General features: G+C 37.7%; 1 protein-coding gene across 3 annotated transcripts in view; it reads right to left on the bottom strand.

Annotated features, from left to right (window-relative positions):
* Positions 1-18984, bottom strand: part of RSPO2 (R-spondin 2) — a 190799-nt gene that overhangs the window by 49204 nt on the left and 122611 nt on the right. For 2 of the 3 annotated variants that reach the window (XM_055287054.2, XM_055287056.2), the window contains exons 4-5: positions 12072-12215; positions 9490-9678 (exon numbers count right to left, since the gene is read on the bottom strand). In XM_055287054.2, the coding sequence (XP_055143029.1) occupies positions 9490-9678; positions 12072-12215 (333 nt within the window). The remainder of the gene's footprint in view (positions 1-9489; positions 9679-12071; positions 12216-18984) is intronic. The other variant, XM_055287057.2, reaches the window with a different exon arrangement.

The raw sequence follows: 18984 nt of genomic DNA on the forward strand, positions 1-18984 counted from the left end.
ATTGCAAAAGGTTATCTAAAAATACGAGTGCAGGCCTTGAGATAATCACCAGAAATAACTCTACACCTAAATATGCAACTCCTGACCTTACTTAAGAATATCTTAAGGCCGAGGCAGGCGGATCCAGAGGTCAGGAGATCAAGACCATCCTGGCTAACACGGTGAAACCCTGTCTCTACTGAAAATACAAAAAAATTAACCAGGCATGGTGGCGGGTGCCTGTAGTCCCAGCTACTCAGGAACCTGAGGCAGGAGAATGGAGTGAACCTGGGAGGCAGAGCTTGCAGTGAGCCAATACCACACCACTGCGCTCCAGCCTGGGCAACAGAGCAAGACTCCATCTCAAAAAAAAAAAAAGAATATGTATTTAGAAAATCCATGTTTATTGACAAGTTTGAAGAGTAACTGCCCCCTGCAATATAATAGGTCTGTACCTTTTTTTTGGTTCAAATTTTATTGCATATTGGAAACACCTGGGGAGGTTTTTGTCCCAATAGTTTTTGGGGAACAGGTGGTTTTTGGTTACATGGAATAAGTTATTTAGTGGTGATTTCTGAGATTTTGGTGCACCTGTCACCCAAGAAGTGTACACTGTACTCAATGTGTAGTCTTTTATCCCTTACCCCCTTCCCGCCAAGTCCCCAAAGCTCATTATTTCATTCTTATGCCTTTGTGTCCCCACAGCTTATCTCCTGCTTATAAGTGAGAACACACAATATCTGATTTTTTGTTTCTGAGTTAATTCACTTGGAATAATCGTCTCTAACTCCACTGCAAATGCCATTATTTCATTCCTTTTTCATGGCTGAGTGGTATTCCATGGTGTATATACACATTTTCTTTATCCACTCTTTGATGGGTATCTAGGTTGGTTCCACATTTTTTTACAATTTCGAATTGTACTGCTATAAACGTAGATCTACACATTTCCTGCATTCACTAGATACCATGAAGTTCCAAAGGCATTCAATATTCACTAAAATAGCCTACTGGGTGATTACAGCAAAAAAACAACTGATAAGTCAAAACATTTTGATTCCATGGAACTGGAGGCCATTATCCTAAGTGAAATATCTCAGAAGCAGAAAACTCTTATGTTCTCACTTATAATTGGGAGCAAAATAAGAGGTAGACATGGACTTAGAGTATGGAATAATAGAAACTGGAGACTCAGAATTTGGGAAGTTGAGAGGAGGCTAAGGAATAGGAAATTACTTAATGAATACAATGTACATTATTTGGGCAATGGTTACACTAAAAGCCTAACCTTCACCATTATGCAATACACCAACAAACCTGCACTTGTACCCTTTAAATTTATACAATTTTTTTAAAGTCCTGAATCAGTATTACTTATGCCACTATTGAGTCAAGTTCATAATCACACCTTCAGCTTTCATCCAAGGATAAACACCAAGCTGCTTTCTACCTTTTGGAAGCATGTATGTGAATGTGGGTGGTGTGGCAACATCATCCACCATGTGATTCCCCACTTGAAAAGTCTAATACTGCAGAAATGTGTTCAGCATTTGCCTCCCCACTGAGCTTTTTCCTGTAAGAATTTCCTCAATTCCATAAATCCTACCTCCCCGAACACACATGCACACTTTAATGTGTCTGAAATTGGAATAAGTATTTATATATATGTGCATGTGTGTACATGTACCATACATGTGTAAATACGTATTGTGTATAAACATAGATACATACATATGTGATTTTCCCCTCTAAAAGCTGCTAAGTTGATAGTTTAAAATTAATCACTTATTTTAAATCAACCTAGAACCATGTCTACTTTTTTCCTTTGCCTGGTAGCAGACCTAAAGTCAAATTTTTGGCTCAATTACTTCAACCGACATAGATCCAAATAGCCTATTTTTTCTTTTATTCGGGCCTGAGCTCTTATTCTAATTTAAATTATTCCTAGTTTTAATAGTTTACATTTTTGGGTTTTTTTTTTTTTTTACCATGTTATCTTATGTCTTTGTACATTAAGTTCTTACTAAATCCTTTGAGTAATGGGCAGGATATATGGACACAGCATCAGTTATTAAACGTCTCTTGACAAGCTCAACTATTTTGCTTCTAGTTTCCAAAGTCCTCAAACACAAGACGATAATATTAACACAAAGTAACATTAGGTCTGAGTATCATATCAACAGGTCAGTTGTAAAGCAAAAACTACTGCCTTTACATTTTTAGGTTAATTAACGGTAAAAAAAAAATTGACACCTCTGTTACACAAAGTAATTTTATCATCTTAACTACTTCTTTATGATGACATGAATCATGCTGAGATTTTAGTAAAATTCTGTTGTTCTTTTCACTAAAATGTTTGACTTCTGATCGTGAAGGATATCTACACATACAGCCCTAGGTTAATCTAGTAGCTAGAGAAGTATTACAGGAAATCTAAATGAGCAAACCGACTGCTTTTTTTATCAACATCATTTAAAGATCCCAGAGAAGTATCTGATGAGGTGATGGGGAGAATAAGTTTTTGTTTTGTTTTGTTTTTTGCGAAGGAGTCTTGCTCTGTCCCCCAGGCTGAGCACAGTGGCACGATTTCAGCTCAGTGCAACCTCCACCTCCTGGGTTCAAGAGATTCTTCTGCCTCAGCCTCCCAAGTAGCTGGGATTACAGGCATGTACCACCACACCCAGATAATTTTTGTATTTTTAGTACAGAGTTTCACCACATGTTGGCCAGGCTGGTCTCAAACTTTTGACCTCAGGGGATCTGCCCACCTTGTCCTCCTGTAGTGCTGGGATTACAGGTGTGAGCCACAAGGCCCAGCTGAGAATAAGTTGTTCTAAGAAATGATTAGGACATTTATACTTAAGACATTCCTATCTTATAAAAGGGAAAAACGAGTCTCCTGTATGGAGGGGGAAAAATATCTACCACTGACACCATGTGTGTCCTATTAAAGTTGTTTGTATTTTGGAGTGTTGTAAAAATTGTTTTATGTATTTTATATTACCATAAGAGTAGCTTACTGCATAGAACTTTGGGTCTTCATTGGCATACGTAGTTGAGAAATTCTTTTAACAAGTACCCATGAAACAGATTAGTGCATGCTGCCCTGGACTACATTGAAACGGGGCTGGCAGAGATTCCAGATGGGAAGCTGCAGAGAACAGCACAAAGGTGTGTCTTCCTCCACTAGTTCACTCACTCCCTGCCCCCTAGGCAAGCAAGGCTGGCACTCAGACTGTCTCAAAACGAAACCAAGAAAAGAAGTTGTCTCATGTCCACCCCCTCATCCTCCACATTCTGAGTGTTTTGCACCCCCTTATATTTATGTCTATGTCCACGTCTGTGCCCAAGACTGTATCTAATTTGGAGACCCCTTTTCTGCCCCCCCTCATTTCCTCAGACCCTTACCCTCCAATATGTGAAAATTAGTCCATGTGAAAGAAATCATTCCTTGAAAAGAAAAACTACCACCACCATCACTAGGTGCCAGTGGTTATCCTCGGCCTACTTTCAGGAAACAAGTAAAAATATTTTAAAAAGTGAGGGTGCGCTGGGGAGAGGAAGAGGATTCCTCTTAAGATTCTGTTAAGACCCCTGAAGCAGGAATTTCAGACACTTTAGCTACTGAAAGGAATGTTTGGAGGCAAGTGGATCTTTGTTTAACACCAACTTAATAATTACACATTAACATTTTCGAAGTGGCAACTTATGGGTTACCCCCAGCTTATGATCACTTAAAACACACACACATGCACGCACACACACACACACACACACACACACACACTATGATTAGCTTCCATGTAGCCAGAGTACCTGGAAAATAGTATAACTTGCTTAATTTAAAATGACTAACACAAATCACTGATTTCTCAGACATTATAACACTTTTAGCATAGCAAACAGAAAGACAATAAGAATTTCCTTTTAGATGCTCTCTTCTTCACATACAAATTTTAATATTGACATTCTTGACAAACTCTAAAAGAAAAGAGGTTCTCTCCTATCTCCTCTCTTCCATACTACTCTTTAGGGTGACATGTATAAAGCAGACCACATAAATTGTGACTCAAATGTAAACAAAATGTAGAGAAATAAAGAACATATGTCCATCTTATATTTTCTTGACCCTGTCCCATTGAAAAATATGCTTATTTCCTGCTCTGGGGTTAATCTATCACAATCTACAACCATCTTTAGTTATATTACCTAATACGTAGTCCACATGTTGCTGTCAGTTTATACACACATGAAAAAACATAGGTTTGGAGAAGTCTTACTACTACTACTACCCTTTTAAAAGTAGATTTTTGCAGAGATCAAGGTTCTAAGTGGCTAATACTTTCTTTCGTTTCCTACCAAGAACCACTTTTGAAGAAAGAAAGAATATTCTAAAATTAAAATAGTATACAGTAGCAGATTTCATACTTAAATTTTAGCACAGTACTAAGAAAATGTGACTGGAGTTTAAAGAACTCCTGTGTGGTTACTAAAAACTGCAGTATCGTGAGTTGAGGCAGCTGTGAGCAAAAGAGTCAGAAAGCTATCCCAGCATATGACAAAGCACCACCTTAATTTCTTTAGGAGTCTGATAGTCGAAATGTGTCAGAAAGAAAAAACATGCCGCGCAGAGCCTTCTGATATAGAGATGGGGATCAGGTTACCCAGGGCTTCTGTGTAGGCCAAAGAGCAATGGTCAGAGATGAATGTTGGATGTGGCTCCACACAAGGCAGTCTCCTTTAGAGAGCTGGCTTTGAAAGATTAGGGATGGCAACTACAATCTTGAAGCCACATTTCCCCCCACTACCAACCAAGGACCAATGACTCTAAAGGAGAGTAGGGCCTTCACAGGGCAAGCTGAATCAAAACAAAGCCAGTGGCTCAACACTTTGGCCCTTATGCAATGACCATTGGGATATGTTTCACCAGTGATTCCAAATTGGAAGGGATGGCGATGGCAGGGTTGTTTAAAAGCATTTGTAGAACAAAAGTAAAATGATATTTCTGCATAGAGGGAGAAATGGTTAAAAGTTGGGAAGTTTAATGTTGGACAACCATGGCTTTATCTTTGGTCTTTATCATAAAGACCAAGGAAAAAGCACAGGAAAACAGGTTTCCTAAGCAGCAGGATGATGGTCCTACTCTCGGTTCTACCACTAGTAACTTGTAATGTATCACCTTGGACCAGTCAGAGCCTCCATGGAGCTCAGTTCTTTCCTCTTCCCTAAAATATGGCAGGAGAATCAAGGATGCTCCAAAAAAATTTTCCCTTAAAGCTTCAAAGTATATCCTTCATTTAGATCTCTGATCAAATGTAACTTCCTCAATTTTCCTGATCACTCTACATAACGTAGTATACCCTGACCCGTTCACTAGCTCCCTATCCCACTTGTCTCCACAGCCCCTGTCTCCACATGAGATTATGTACCATCACCCACTTCTTTATTGCAGCTATTCCTGCTAGAAAAAGCTCTCTAAGGACTCTTTGAGCAATCCCATGGCTAGACCTATGACTGGCACATAGCAGTGCTCAACAAATATCTGACGAAATAAATTAACAAAATGAGTTGTGATGAGGCTTGACAAAGAAAGCAAGGAGTCCCATACAGATAGGACAGAATATTTCAGATTGAGATCATGATGTTGGTCAATCCTCCTGTGAAAGAATAGAAGACCACAGCCACCTACAGATGACATTGTGTCCTGTACATGAGCATCCTCCAACATAATACCTTAGCAGCCACAAATTTGTTCTTCCATGTGTCATTTAAATGTATGACAAAAAGCATGTTTATACTTTTGTATTAAGATATTCCCTAATGTACAACATGGCCCAGACTTGAAATTCTTTCCACTTAAAGCTTCAGGTTATATATTCATAAATTGGTCCCAACATGATTTTCTTAAATAGTGTACTCAGGGAGAGGGCAAAGGGAGTGGAGACAGTTATATCTGCAATGGATACAGCTTTCATTTTCAAGTCATTCACTCTTTTTTTCACTGGTTTCCTATAGTAAGTGTTCAATATTTTTTCCTCTAATTGTCTTTTTTTTTTTTTTTTTTTTTGAGACGGAGTCTTGCTCTGTCACCAGGCTGGAGTGCAGTGGCGTGATCTTGGCTCAATGCAACTTCCACCTCCTAGGTTCAAGCCACTCTCCTGCCTCAGCCTCCTGAGTACCTAGGACTACAGGCACCCACCACCATGCCCAGCTAATTTTTGTATTTTTAGGAGAGGCAGGGTTTCACCACATTGGCCAGGATGGTCTCGATCTCTTGACCTCGTGATCTGCCTGCCTTGGCCTCCCAAAGTGCTGGGATTACAGGCGTGAGCCATTGCGCCTGGCCTCTCTTTTTTCCATGGTCTTTTATGCACCCTTTTCTCTTCTGTCATTCTCCATAAATCAGTCTGCTATATTGGTAGCTAAGTCACAGGTCATGTACAGATTTAAAAAGAATCTTGGTTAGTCTTTGAAGGACCAAGCAGAGTCCTCCCTGAAGTAGGAAGCTGAAAGCTGCTGGATGTGGAAGGCTTGGCAAATGCAGGGGGCAGCTACTGGGAAAGTGTTCAGATCCTTCATTGTGAAACTACGCTCCTGGCCTTCCAAGTCTCTTCCTCACCTTCATATGACAGCTACAGAACTTGCCTGCATCTTTTGGCAATTAATCCTAGAATCATCAGATTTTAGAACAGAACAGGACCTCAGAGATCACCTAGCCCCCCCTAAATCCTCCATTTTACACGTGAGGAAATGGAGGCCAAGAGAGGTTAAGTGACTTCTCAGGGCTCACTGAATTAACAAGTTGACACAATGTGGGGACCCAGATAACTCCAGACCCGGCCCCTGAAGAATGATTGTTGGAAAAGCCCAACAAACCTTACAGGTTATGCTATCAAAAATGAAAAAACAAGACAACTGATCTAAAGGAAAAGTTTGGGAATGAAGACTGAGTATTTCAAGTGTAAATTGATCTACTACTTAAGATATTTCCAGATATTCTTTGATTTTTTTTAAAAAAAGAAAGCAAATAGACATATAACAGTTAAGGAAAAACTAGGCTAAGCATTACACTTTTTTTTTTTTAAAAAAAAAAAACTCTTAAAGCCATTTATGTTTTCATATTTAATAGTTTTCAATGTAATATCTTATATGCATAGTGATGACTATAGCATTACACTGACCTCTAACTTTTGCCTTCCGGTAATCAAAAGCAGCTGATTTTAATGTGCTGCTGCTTTAGTGTGAAGGAGCTTAAGGCTGCATTTGTGTGCAATCAGGTTAAGATTGGCTTCAACAGAAGAAAAATCCATACATATGTTGCAAAGATCTTAAAAAGGCCTGTATTCCCAACCTGATTACGACTTACATTTTTGCATGGTTTGTCAAAGCAGATCACTGAAATCAAATCAAGATGTAAAAAGGGATAAAGTGGCTTTCTTCTCCATTCTTCCACTAGTCGCCATGACCTATTGAAGAAAGGAACTTTTCTCTCTCTTACCTGAGGCAAGGTAGGATACTCCCCTGGAAGTTACGCCAATTTTTATCAATCGGTGCTCAAGTTACAAAGCTAATTTTGTAGTTTTCATTTCATACATTTGTAAATATAAGTTACTTTATTACAGAATAATTTGCCATTTCTCTCAACAATTATATTTAGTTTCCTTTTAATAAAATAGTAAAAAAAAGATATAACTTTGATAACCTATTTAAAGGTTATATAAAATTGATTTTATTAAACTGAAAATGTAGATACAAGAATTAGAGCTATAGGTAGTCTTTCCTAATAAGTAAAACTTCAATAAGAATTAAATCAGTCTGTTACTGGTTTGTCAAAAAGAGAATATTAGCAGATGATAGATAAGCATTTGTTTTGGCGTAACTTAAATTGCTGACAGTATCAAGTTGTATTCAACTAAGACAGTATGTTGTTGTTGATAATATAAAAATACAAATGCAATAAATATTATGGTTAACAATCTAGCTGTTATCTAGAAAATTCTGAAGCCAGACTGTGGCTAGGTCAAAATAAAGAGTTTTGGAGGAGAGAGAAATGTATTCCCCTTGTTACACATGAGCATGTTTGTTATAGGAGCATTTTCAGTTTAATTTTTACTATTAATGCAAACCACAATTGGGGGACCACATTGCTGGAAGAGGAATGGGGGAGGGGCTAGTTATATCAACAATATACAACAAAGAAAGTCTTTATTTCCAATACCTGAATACATCAGGTTTGTTTTTAGGGAGAAGGTTGCAGGTTAAATGCTCTCAGCTATCCAAGAAGTGGCTTATTAGTTTTGTAAGAAAACATTTTCTTATATTTTGACTGAAAAATACCTAGTTTAAGTGAACAAAACCATCCTTGTTAGTGAAAAGCAGACCTACAAAAACTTTGTTTCAAAGATCCAGTAAGGAAAAGCAAAACTAGTTCAAGAGGAAAAGCTGCTTTCCTAATAGTAGCTTCTGAATCTGGATCTAATAGTTCTCAAAGGCAGACTGGAGTCTTCGAGTCTTAAAAGTTTTGTCTTTCTCCATGGATCATAGACATTCTCTATGAGGCAGCATAACACGGATATAAACCTGTTTTAAGCAGTTATATATTCTCTTTCTGGGCTACGGTCATAAAGCTGAAAAGCTATGCACCCACAGAAAGAATGAAGGCAAACAAAAGTTTTGATTCTTTTACAGAGCAGTTTTCCAAACACAACTTTCTTTTCTACTCTTCTATTTTGAGCGAATGACAATGTAGCATCCGCTAGTGATAAAATAAATGTAACCCAGTGATTACTGCTTTAGGGACAGCACAGTGACAGGGCTCAGACCCACATTTCAACTTACTGATTCTGCATCGGCCAGCCACCTCAGCTATGTGCTCTTCCAATTTCTAAATGGGCCTAATCCTGTTATTACAGAATAATTACTGCAAATCAGCACAATTACTACAAAGATTTGAATAAACACACACATACCAGTAGCTGTTTTCTACAAATTATTATCAAAACAGAGAAACGGCTAATTGTGGTAACATTAAGACAATGTTTATTCCTCCCAGTGTTTGGGCAAGTTTATTTTAAGTTGTCATCTTCAACTAGTAACGATGCAGATGATTTTACAGACTCCATAAACCTTTCTAATCTAAACTCTTCTCAACTGAAAGTTGGCTGCTTCCCTCAGAGCAACATCTGCAAAGGCCTGATTTCGTAAGAATAAGCTTTTATGGTACATTTGCAGAAAAAGCCACCAAAACACATTTAGAAATCTCATTTTAGAAAGCTCATTACTAAGGTACTCTCCTATGTTTAAGGTATTATGAAAGTAATAAAATATGCACTTCATGTTTTTCACAACTGAAGCATTTGTTTTAAATAAGTACAACAAAACTTTATCCCCTCACCAATATTATCGGGTTTCATTCAAAGATAAATACTTATTTTTGGAAGGGACGGTGGTTAGGAAGTGGGAGAATTCAGACAGCACACAGCACACAGTAGTGATTATAACCAAACCTACCTCCTGGACAATGCCTCATTGTCATCTTGCATCTCCTGGATTCAGCAATGGTTGGACACGGTATTGTGTCTTTTGCTGGCTTTTTAACAATTTGCCGTGTTCTGGTTTCCAGACCCCATTTAAATCCACATGTGCGATTATTTCTGCTACAAGTTCCCCATTCACTCCAATGACCAACTTCACATCCTTCTAGTAAAGATTTTTAGAAAAAGAAAAAAACACAAGCACATAAGTTAGTATCCATTGGCTTCACTGTCATCAAATTTACATAGCAGTGTTCCTTCACTAACCCCACCTTCGGATACCAGCCTTGAAGACCTATACTCGCCTTTTGGGAACTTTAATTTTTTGAACCATAGGACACTTCTATTAAAAAAATGCCCCTTAAGTAATTCATAAGCTGTTACTTTCCATGTCTTCAGTTTTTGAAGGATGCTATTGGTCAGTTCTGTTTTTTCCTTCAACTTTTAAGTTCAGGAGTACATGTGCAGGATGTGCAGGTTTGTTACATAGATAAACATGGGCCATGGTGGTTTGCTACACAGATCAACCCATTACCCAGGTATTAAGCCCAGCATCCATTATCTATTCTTCCTGATGCTCTCCCTCCCTGCATCGCCCCCATCCTGACAGGACCTAGTGTGTGTTGTTTCCCGCCATGTGCCCATGTGTTCCCATCATTCAGCTCCCACTTATAAGTGAGAACGTGCGGGGTTTGATTTTCTGTTCCTGCACTAGTTTGCTGAGCATAATGGCTTCCAATTCCATCCATGTCCCTGCAGAGGACTTGATCTCCTTCTTTTTTATAACTGCATAGTATTCGATGGTATATATGTACCACATTTTCTTTATCCAGTCTATCAGTGATGAACATTTAGGTTGATCCCATGTCTTTGCTATTATGAATAGTTCTAATGACACTAAAATGTGTAATCTTTAAAAGAGTCAACAGCTAAAACCTAAAGTAGAAGACACTATTTCCTGTCATGACAGAAGACAAAATTTTACAGGCTAGTTCTGAATGTGCCTCCACCAAACCCACAAATGAGTTTTAGTTGGGAAGCACTTGGTGAAAAAGATGGGGAGCTTGCTTTGCATTTTCTGATTTTTTCTGTTCTTTCAACAGATTTCTCAGTTCTTATTCCCCACATTGGTGTTGTACATTACTACAGTTTGAAAAGTAAACAAATGTGATCAGTCATTTGAAAATGTATGTTTTTACTACATATGTAAAAACTTTAGCATCTCCTATGTTAAGTCCACATAGTGGAAAATAGGCTACCCCTCAACTCCCAGGCGAAGGAGAGGAGGAAGTAAAAGGATAAGGGTATACACAAAGCTAAACCTTCTCATCAACTTCACCGTTAAAACTCCTCTTCACGCTAGCGGATGAAGGCTCAGGTCCAGAGTCTGCATACAATTAATATTTCCGTCTTCTGGACATCAATGGGTATCACAGCTGCTTCTTAGACTTTTCCAAGACATTTAAGATTTTTTATTCAGGGAATGCATAAGACTCTATTTATAATATGTTTATAGTTAAGGATTTCAGCGTTTCCACTAAACATGTGTAATGTGTGTGTCCTGCCTCTCAAAAGCAAATTCAACATTCTGAATATGTTCTTCTAGTGACTTTCTTATTTTAATAGTGGTGCCTATATAAATGTATTAATTCACACATAAGTAGAAACATAAATGCACATATTTCTTCAAAAAACCACTTATTTAAATGTCTTCTCTGCAAGCTCTCAAATACACAATTACAGACTACTTCAGCAATATTTTCATAGAAAAATGTCAAATTTTCTTCTAAGTCTCCATTTTAAGGGATGTAAAGTCTAATACGTAGCTGTGTTGTATATCATATCAGATATATAACATCAAATGAAATTCTGAGGAGGGGGCATGTCAATACATCCATGATTAGATTAAGAGATTCATCATTATGTAGCCAGCCACTGACAGATCTTTACCTTTCAATCAGTGGTATAAGAATGCCAAGGTATTCTACTAACACTCAGAAGATATCAAATTTATAAAATGTGTTACTATTTTCACAAATAGTATATATATCAAATTATGCATTCTAGGTATATAAATGTAGTAATTATTTTAATGCATTTGTAACATATAATCAACAAAATACGGCACAAAGAATTTAAGTTTTTTTTTTTTAATACAAACAGCTAAGCAAGCAGTTCTGTAATTTCCACACGTAGCAAAAGTAATAGAGTAGCTAGCTGATGTGGTAGTGCTTAAAACTTCTCTTCTGAACAAAACATTTTTCTCTAACAGTTACTAATAATTTATTAAGAAATTGATGTATTACACAGATGATTTAAAAAACCTTGTTAGCACTTAAGTAGATTAACCTAGCAAATGCACAACTAGCAAATTTTACAGCAAGATATGAGACTATCCAATTGTCATGATACTTAAAGTCAGCAAAGAACTTAATTTTCAGTTCTACTGAACAAGAGAACAAATTTGTTTCTTAGTTTAAATATATCTAGCATGCATATTTTTAAGAAACGTGTTAAAATAAAAGTTGCAGTTTGAGAGTTACATTAAAAACTACTCACCCACACATTCCATGGTTTCTTCTAATGGTGCAAAACCATCTGGACATTCATCAAAGCAACGGCCTCTATGCAAATAAAAGCCTACTTTGCACTTGGTACAAAAGTCTTTGCTAAAGCAAGAATCGCAGTTTTCTATTCTGCATCCTAAAAACAATTTTAAAGACAAAAAAGAAAATTTCAGTCAAAGAAATTTACTTGTTTTACAAATAAAATTTTTATAAACTCACAGGTTAGCCCATTTGAAATTCTCATCATGAGAGAAATATTGTTTAACTCATTTGTTTCCTAGCGCCATCTCATTCTAAATCATTCCTGTCTCTTTCAACAGCTTACTACATCAAGAATCCAAGAGAGAATGCCAGCCCAGGGTCCCGGGCGCCATGAGAACTTTCGGAAATGTTGGTAATCTCCAGATCGGATTAAAACAAAAAATTCAAAAGAAAAAGAAAACACTCCCTCTACAAATTTCTTGCTGCCAGTATTGAAATCTGTCCTGCCCTCAAAAGGCCTACAATGGGAACACTGTAATAAGTGTTTGTGTATAGTAAATGAGTGAAGAATTTTAATTTTTAAAATGTTTTAAAATGCATGGTCTATCTTACAGGGCACTGGTCAACGCTAGCACCTACATTCATCAGAGCGTGACCTGGGTAGGGTGCGGGGGTGGAAGTTTAGGTCATTTTGTTGAAAACCTACAGTGTGTCAAAGGCTTTACATATATTTCCACTGAATCTTCACAATAATCCTACAGCTGGGCAGTAGAAACTCCATTTTGCAAGTAAGAAATCTGGGACTAACAGAGTAACAGCTGAATTGGTTCTTAAAGCCACCAAACCATCTGCCTTTCAAATCCATTCTCTTTCTCTCTATAACTTGCTCACTGAAGTCCACTAGGAGTTTGTGAAACAGATGTGCTTTCAGGTCTGTTACATCTGGGTGTGAATACCAAGCTCTGCCCTTACCAGCTCTGTAACTTTAGACAACTATATGCCTCTCTGAGCCTCTATTTCCTCCTGTATTAAACAGGGCATCGCTGACCTTACAAAACTATTGTAAGGTTTTGTAATAATATATGTAAATTGACAGGCTCATAATAGCTAGTCTGCAGATAGAAGCCACAGTGAATTAGAAACATGTATTTTTCCACTAAACCACATACATTACAATAAGGTATAAAAAGAAGCAATAATTTATAAGCTTGTATTCTAGATCACATTCCCTGGTAGGCCAGTAACATCTGGGCCAGAAATCCTTGGCATGCACAGGTGAAAATAAATAAACTCTTAACTACTCTTCAAGGAAAGTAAAGGAGAGAAGTTTGCAGGACGGGTAAATTCCAAGGTCAAGTTTTCAACAGATTGTGGTACATTATTACTTGTAACAGTTTTAACTGACGCAATTGACAGCATGTAAAGTGCTATGAAAACTCTGTGACATCACATGTATTCATTTTACAAGACTCCAGAACTATACTTCACGCTTTAAGGATTCAGAAAAACTTTAAGACATCTAGTTCCTATAGGCAAAGAGATAAAGTGGTAAAAAAAAAATGTAGCCAAAATGTTAAATCACTGAAGATTTCAGTGATTTAAAGGCTAAATTTGAAGGCTAAAAATAAATTTCATTAAAATAGATCACATAAGAAATGACTGTGTCTAGACCTTTTAAAAATGCTAACTCTTTGCCTTTCAATTTTGAGTCTAAACAGGCTTCTTTGTATTAAATGACCACTATGAAGCAGCTAATGCAACTTCTAAAATGTTACCAAATTTATAAACAGAACACCAAATATGTGTGGGTCAAAGTCCACATACAACTCTACACTACTGCTCCTTTGGTGGGGAGGGAAATGGTGAGCACAGAAGAACAGTTTATCCCCCCATAAAAGGTTCATTTGTAGTCTTACATGCTGTAACCTATATTTTAACAAAACCATGGTCCATAGCTGGTCAATAACCTCTTAATCATGGTCAAACTACATGACCATTATGTCCACAAATTGTTAGTTTTCTTGCTATATTTTTTAAAAAACAGGCAGCCCTTCCTGCCGTAGAGTTGTTTTCCAAGAAATAGTAATGAGCATTCCAAAGGATAAAACAGAACTAAAGGGTGAAGAGAAAAAAAAAAAAAAAAGCACTTACACTTAAAGAGAAAAAAAGGACTTTACACTTCATAAATCAGCTATCATCTACGAGGTCTGACTTCTCTTTAAAATAAAACCACATCAATAAGCTTTTTGGCCAAAAAGTTATAGCAATAAGCATTTGGAATTCATTTTACCAAGCCCTTTGCTGATCTTTATTGTTACTTGTAGCTCCCTTTCCTCATTTCATTCCATGCTCCTAATACCAGTTCACAGAATATGGAATTGCTGAAATACCTATCATTCTCTGTAAAGTCCCTGAGGACTTCTTCAGGTATAAATCATGTTGGATGAAAGCTTAATTATTTGTTCTCAAATTCAAGTAGAATATAAATATGATATGTTCAAATTGTAGAAAACTATAACCATTTAAAAGTACAAGATGAATTATAAGTAATGACCTGGAAAATCCATTGTCAAGTTAAAAAAAAAAAAAAAGACAAGTTGGCTGGGCATGGTGGCTCATATCTGTAATTCCAACACTTTGGGAGGCCAAGGCGGATGGATCACTTGAGCTCAGGAGTTCAAGTTCAGCCTAGGCAACATGGTAAAACCCCATCTCTAAGAAATTAGCTGGGCATGGTGGTATGTGCCTGTAGTCCCAGCTACCTGGGGGCTGAAGAAGGAGGATCACTTGAGCCCAGAAAGTCAAGGCTGCAGTGGGCTGTGTTTGCACCACTGCACTCTAGCTTAGGCAACGAAGTGAGACCTTGTCTCAAAAAACAGAAAAAAAAAAAAACAAAAACAAAAACAAAAGGCAAGTTGCAAGATATATATAGTACAACACAATAAAACTACGTATGCGTGCGTGTGTTCATGGGTATGAAGTAGCTTAGGGAAGTTAATTTGGGGAGGGGATAGTAGAATTTTGAAATATGTTAGAGTTATTTTTCTGAATCATATCCTTTATAATTACATTTATGTAATTAAAGTATCATAGAAAAAGTTATTACAATATGTATTTGTGACCTACTTAAGTTTACTCAAAAAAGTGCCACTCCATTAACATTGTAAAATTAAGCTCTTCTGATTTTAACAGGCAAGAATAAAGGTATCTATCCCATCTAAAACTTTTTCAGATTTGAGTGCATGAATTATACCCCTGATTTAATAATGTTGAATCTGCTATAACCTTCAACATATACCTTCATTTAGCCATCTCAGTATCTTTTGTTTTCACATGTTCAATAGTGTTGCTTTTCCTTCACTCAAATTGTAAGGTGAAAAAACTAAATAAAATATTGTCTGTTTAGTAAAGCATTGCTTTAAAAGCTTTGATCAGTGCCAAGTCCTAGCACCTGAAGCTGTGCTGGCCATCCTGGCCTCATTTGCTCTTTGCCACCACATAAAACCAGCGCAGGTGGCCCATGCATTCAGCAGCCTACACTGACAGAGCTCATCTGCTCACAAACACCTACAAACCCAATACTTTTTATTCATTCATTCATTCATTCATTCATTCATTCATTCATTTATTCGAGACAAAGTTTCGCTCTTGTTGCCCAGGCTGGAGTGCAATGGCACAATCTCGGCTCACTGTGACCTCTGCCTCCTGGGTTCAAGTGATTCCCCTGCCTCAGCGTCCGAGTAGCTGGGATTACAGGCATGCGCCACCATGCCCAGCTAATTTTGTATTTTTAGTAGAGATGGGGTTTCACCATGTTGGTCAGTCTGGTCTCAAAGTCCCGACCTCAGGTGATCCACCCGCCTCGGCCCCCCAAAGTGTGTGAGCCACCATGCCCAGCCAAACCCAATATTTTTGAAAGCAAGCAGCACCACAAGCCACCTAATCCAGGAGGTCTCCTACTTGACGTGCTTCACAGCCCTTGATGACCTTTCCTCAGCACCCCAGATCCAACTACAACCCCCTGCTCTGTTCAGCCATTTCTCCAGGAGGTAACTCCCCTGCTTTGCGGGGAGTGGGGGGAACTCCTGTGCAGTCTCATAGTCCTATATTTTCTCCCCCAGCTTCTAGCCACTTTCCAAAAACTACTTAAGCATTTTATCCTTAATTGGGATTCATATAAACTCTATTAACTCATTTTTACATAAAAGTAAAACATTCTCATTATAAGTAAAAACTCCAAGCAGTACAGAAGATTTACAGGAAAAAATAGAAATCCTTTTTCTCACCTGAATGACACATCAGGCCTACTCCCCAGAAATAGCCACTGTGTTAACAGTTTCTTCCATACACTTTAGAAAACCTCTATGTAAATCTTATAAATGAGTTAGTCACCATTAAAACACCAGTAGGATCATACAATAGATTGTTAAACCTTAGAAAACTGTATGCTACATAATAGGTATATTAAAATTTACTAGACATAGGCCTTTTCTATAAAAATATGGGTTTTAAGTCCTCGTTCAAATAAAAGACCCTAGTTTGGCCAACTTACATGGTTCTAAATTACAGTGCCTCCTCAAAAATGTAGCCCACCGAATGAGGACTGCCAATATTGGTTTAAGTAAAATTACTGTCCAAGTGAAACTGCATCCAAATGCAGTCTGATGGGGCTGTCATTTGGCAAGAAGGGCTTACCCCTGGCCAAGAAACAGAAAAATAGGCTGAGTACCCTCTCTCCTATCCTCCCACAGTACCCCATACAGGCTGTAATATAACATTTTTCAAATTACACCGTAGTCCAGCTTAACAGTTCATTCTCAACATTCTCCAGGAACCTAGTATGTGCCAGACTCTAAGAACCTAAACCCATTCCCTATCCTGGAGGTGCTAAGCCAGAGGGGTCCACGTGGCACTAACACAGCATCACAATGTAACAGGAGATATTAGAGGCATGTCTTGGGTACATTAGAGACAGAAAAGGGACCCACTTCTGTCCTGCCACTCAAGTTTTTTTTTTTTTCAATCTGTGAATTCCCCATTCCTAACACAGTATTGGAAACATGGTGGAGTTTTAATGCTTGCTAAGTAAATGAACATGAATGCCATTCAAAAATTCAATTTCTGTAATATTTGCATGCTTAGTGAGAGATTGATTGCACATGCACTGTATTTCTAATATTAAAAAGCCATACTTGTTGTAAAGAACTGCAAATCATATGGAAGAACCAACAGTTAAACACCTGAAAACAATTATACTGGAGAATGTAACTATCAAAGGAAGGCGGGTGATGTGTGCTATAAGTTGGAACCTCAGATGAGCAAGTTTTAGGGATACAAGGAGAAGCAGAGTCCTGGCAAGGGTGGCTGCCCTCATCATGAGGCAATAGAGAAAATCCATATGGCAAGTGACGGGTCCAGTGAGGAGTGGCTTAGAGGAAAAGGAGGTTAGGTTATGGGATGGTTACTTGGGTTTAGAGGCTTTGGGTGGGGATTATAAATTATTCATACTTTGAATGGCTTTTTCAGTAATAATTAGTATGAATAAAAATGAAACTCAGATCAAGATTAGGGGTTTGGTCTGACTAGCAGTGAGTAGTCCCTGTAAATTCTGGCCATGAGCATAGCATCACCATGTTTCCTCATTGAGACAGGTAACAGTCCCTATGGGCAACCATCCTGACAGGTACATAGAAGCACAGATGAGAAAACAAGGTCCTTACACCTCAGGATCTTCAGTCCACTGAGGGGAAAGCTCCACAGAGAGGCAATTAGGGAATAAATGACTACTCTAAGCTAGACGTAAAGACACAGCGAGCTGGGGAGTGAACATTTTCAGAAAGTTAACCGTCCTGAAAGCAGAAGAGAGTAGAGGTCAGAAAAACCATTGGTAGGCTCAACACTCTGGGGAGAGGAATTATAATGAATCCATAAAAGTGACAAACCAAGTGGAAGAGAAGATGGAAAACAGAGAAGCCAAAGACCACGAAACTATCCTCTCTTCCTTTGGTCTCAACTGTGCCTTCAGGTCACTTGGCAAATGGACAGAGTTCCTTTTGTTTCTCTTCCCAGTTAAGATGACAAGAACCATCTCTTAATTGAATATCTCAGCATGGTCAATCAGATAAATGAGAAAAGTAAATCCTTAAAAGCAGAGAAACATCAACCTTTGTTAAATCTAGCTGTCAAAATGTAATTATATATATTACAATCAATTATTGGAGAAAGAGAAGTCAATAAAGTAGAAGGAACCTCAAACACCCCTGGGAATCTGTGTTCTCTTATTTCTTCATGCCCATCAGGGCTGTGGACTTCAGACTGCCTTAGCACACCATAAAAATCCAGTTGCTTGTTGCTCCAACTGCTCTTATTTTAAACTAGCATCTCTGTTCAGAATGTGGCAGTCAATGACAACAGGGCATTTATTTAGTCCCCATGTAGCAGATGAAAGGATCAAAGAACATCAAGCCAACCTCTAGAAACCTCTAGAGATTTCTCTGCCCACTGCGTGCTAAAATTTGAATAGAAATTAAAGGCACAGTTTGTTCCCAAAACATCCAAAATGAGACTTTTAGCAAATTTTCACATGGAAAGCACTAGACTACGGAACTTAATATAAGGTTTTGAAAAATTAGTTTTAGGCTTATCTAACAATTTCAAGTACTATTTAACATTTCCTCTCAAAATTTGCAATGGGGTTATAAATATCCCTAAGTTTTAAGCTTTATGTTATCAAAATCATGCATTTCTAATATGTACCATTACGGTAATTCCATTAGACTATGTATTGATAAAAATTATTATACCTAAAAGCTAAAATTACATTTTTTTGTAATACAGTCAAGTAACACACAGCTTGTTAGAACTTCATTATATTTCAACCTAAATAAAAGATGAATCCAGAAGTTTCAGGACTCCATGTTTTA

Source organism: Symphalangus syndactylus, chromosome 7 (assembly GCF_028878055.3).
Source record: "Symphalangus syndactylus isolate Jambi chromosome 7, NHGRI_mSymSyn1-v2.1_pri, whole genome shotgun sequence".
In the NCBI taxonomy this organism is placed as follows: Eukaryota; Metazoa; Chordata; class Mammalia; order Primates; family Hylobatidae; genus Symphalangus; species Symphalangus syndactylus.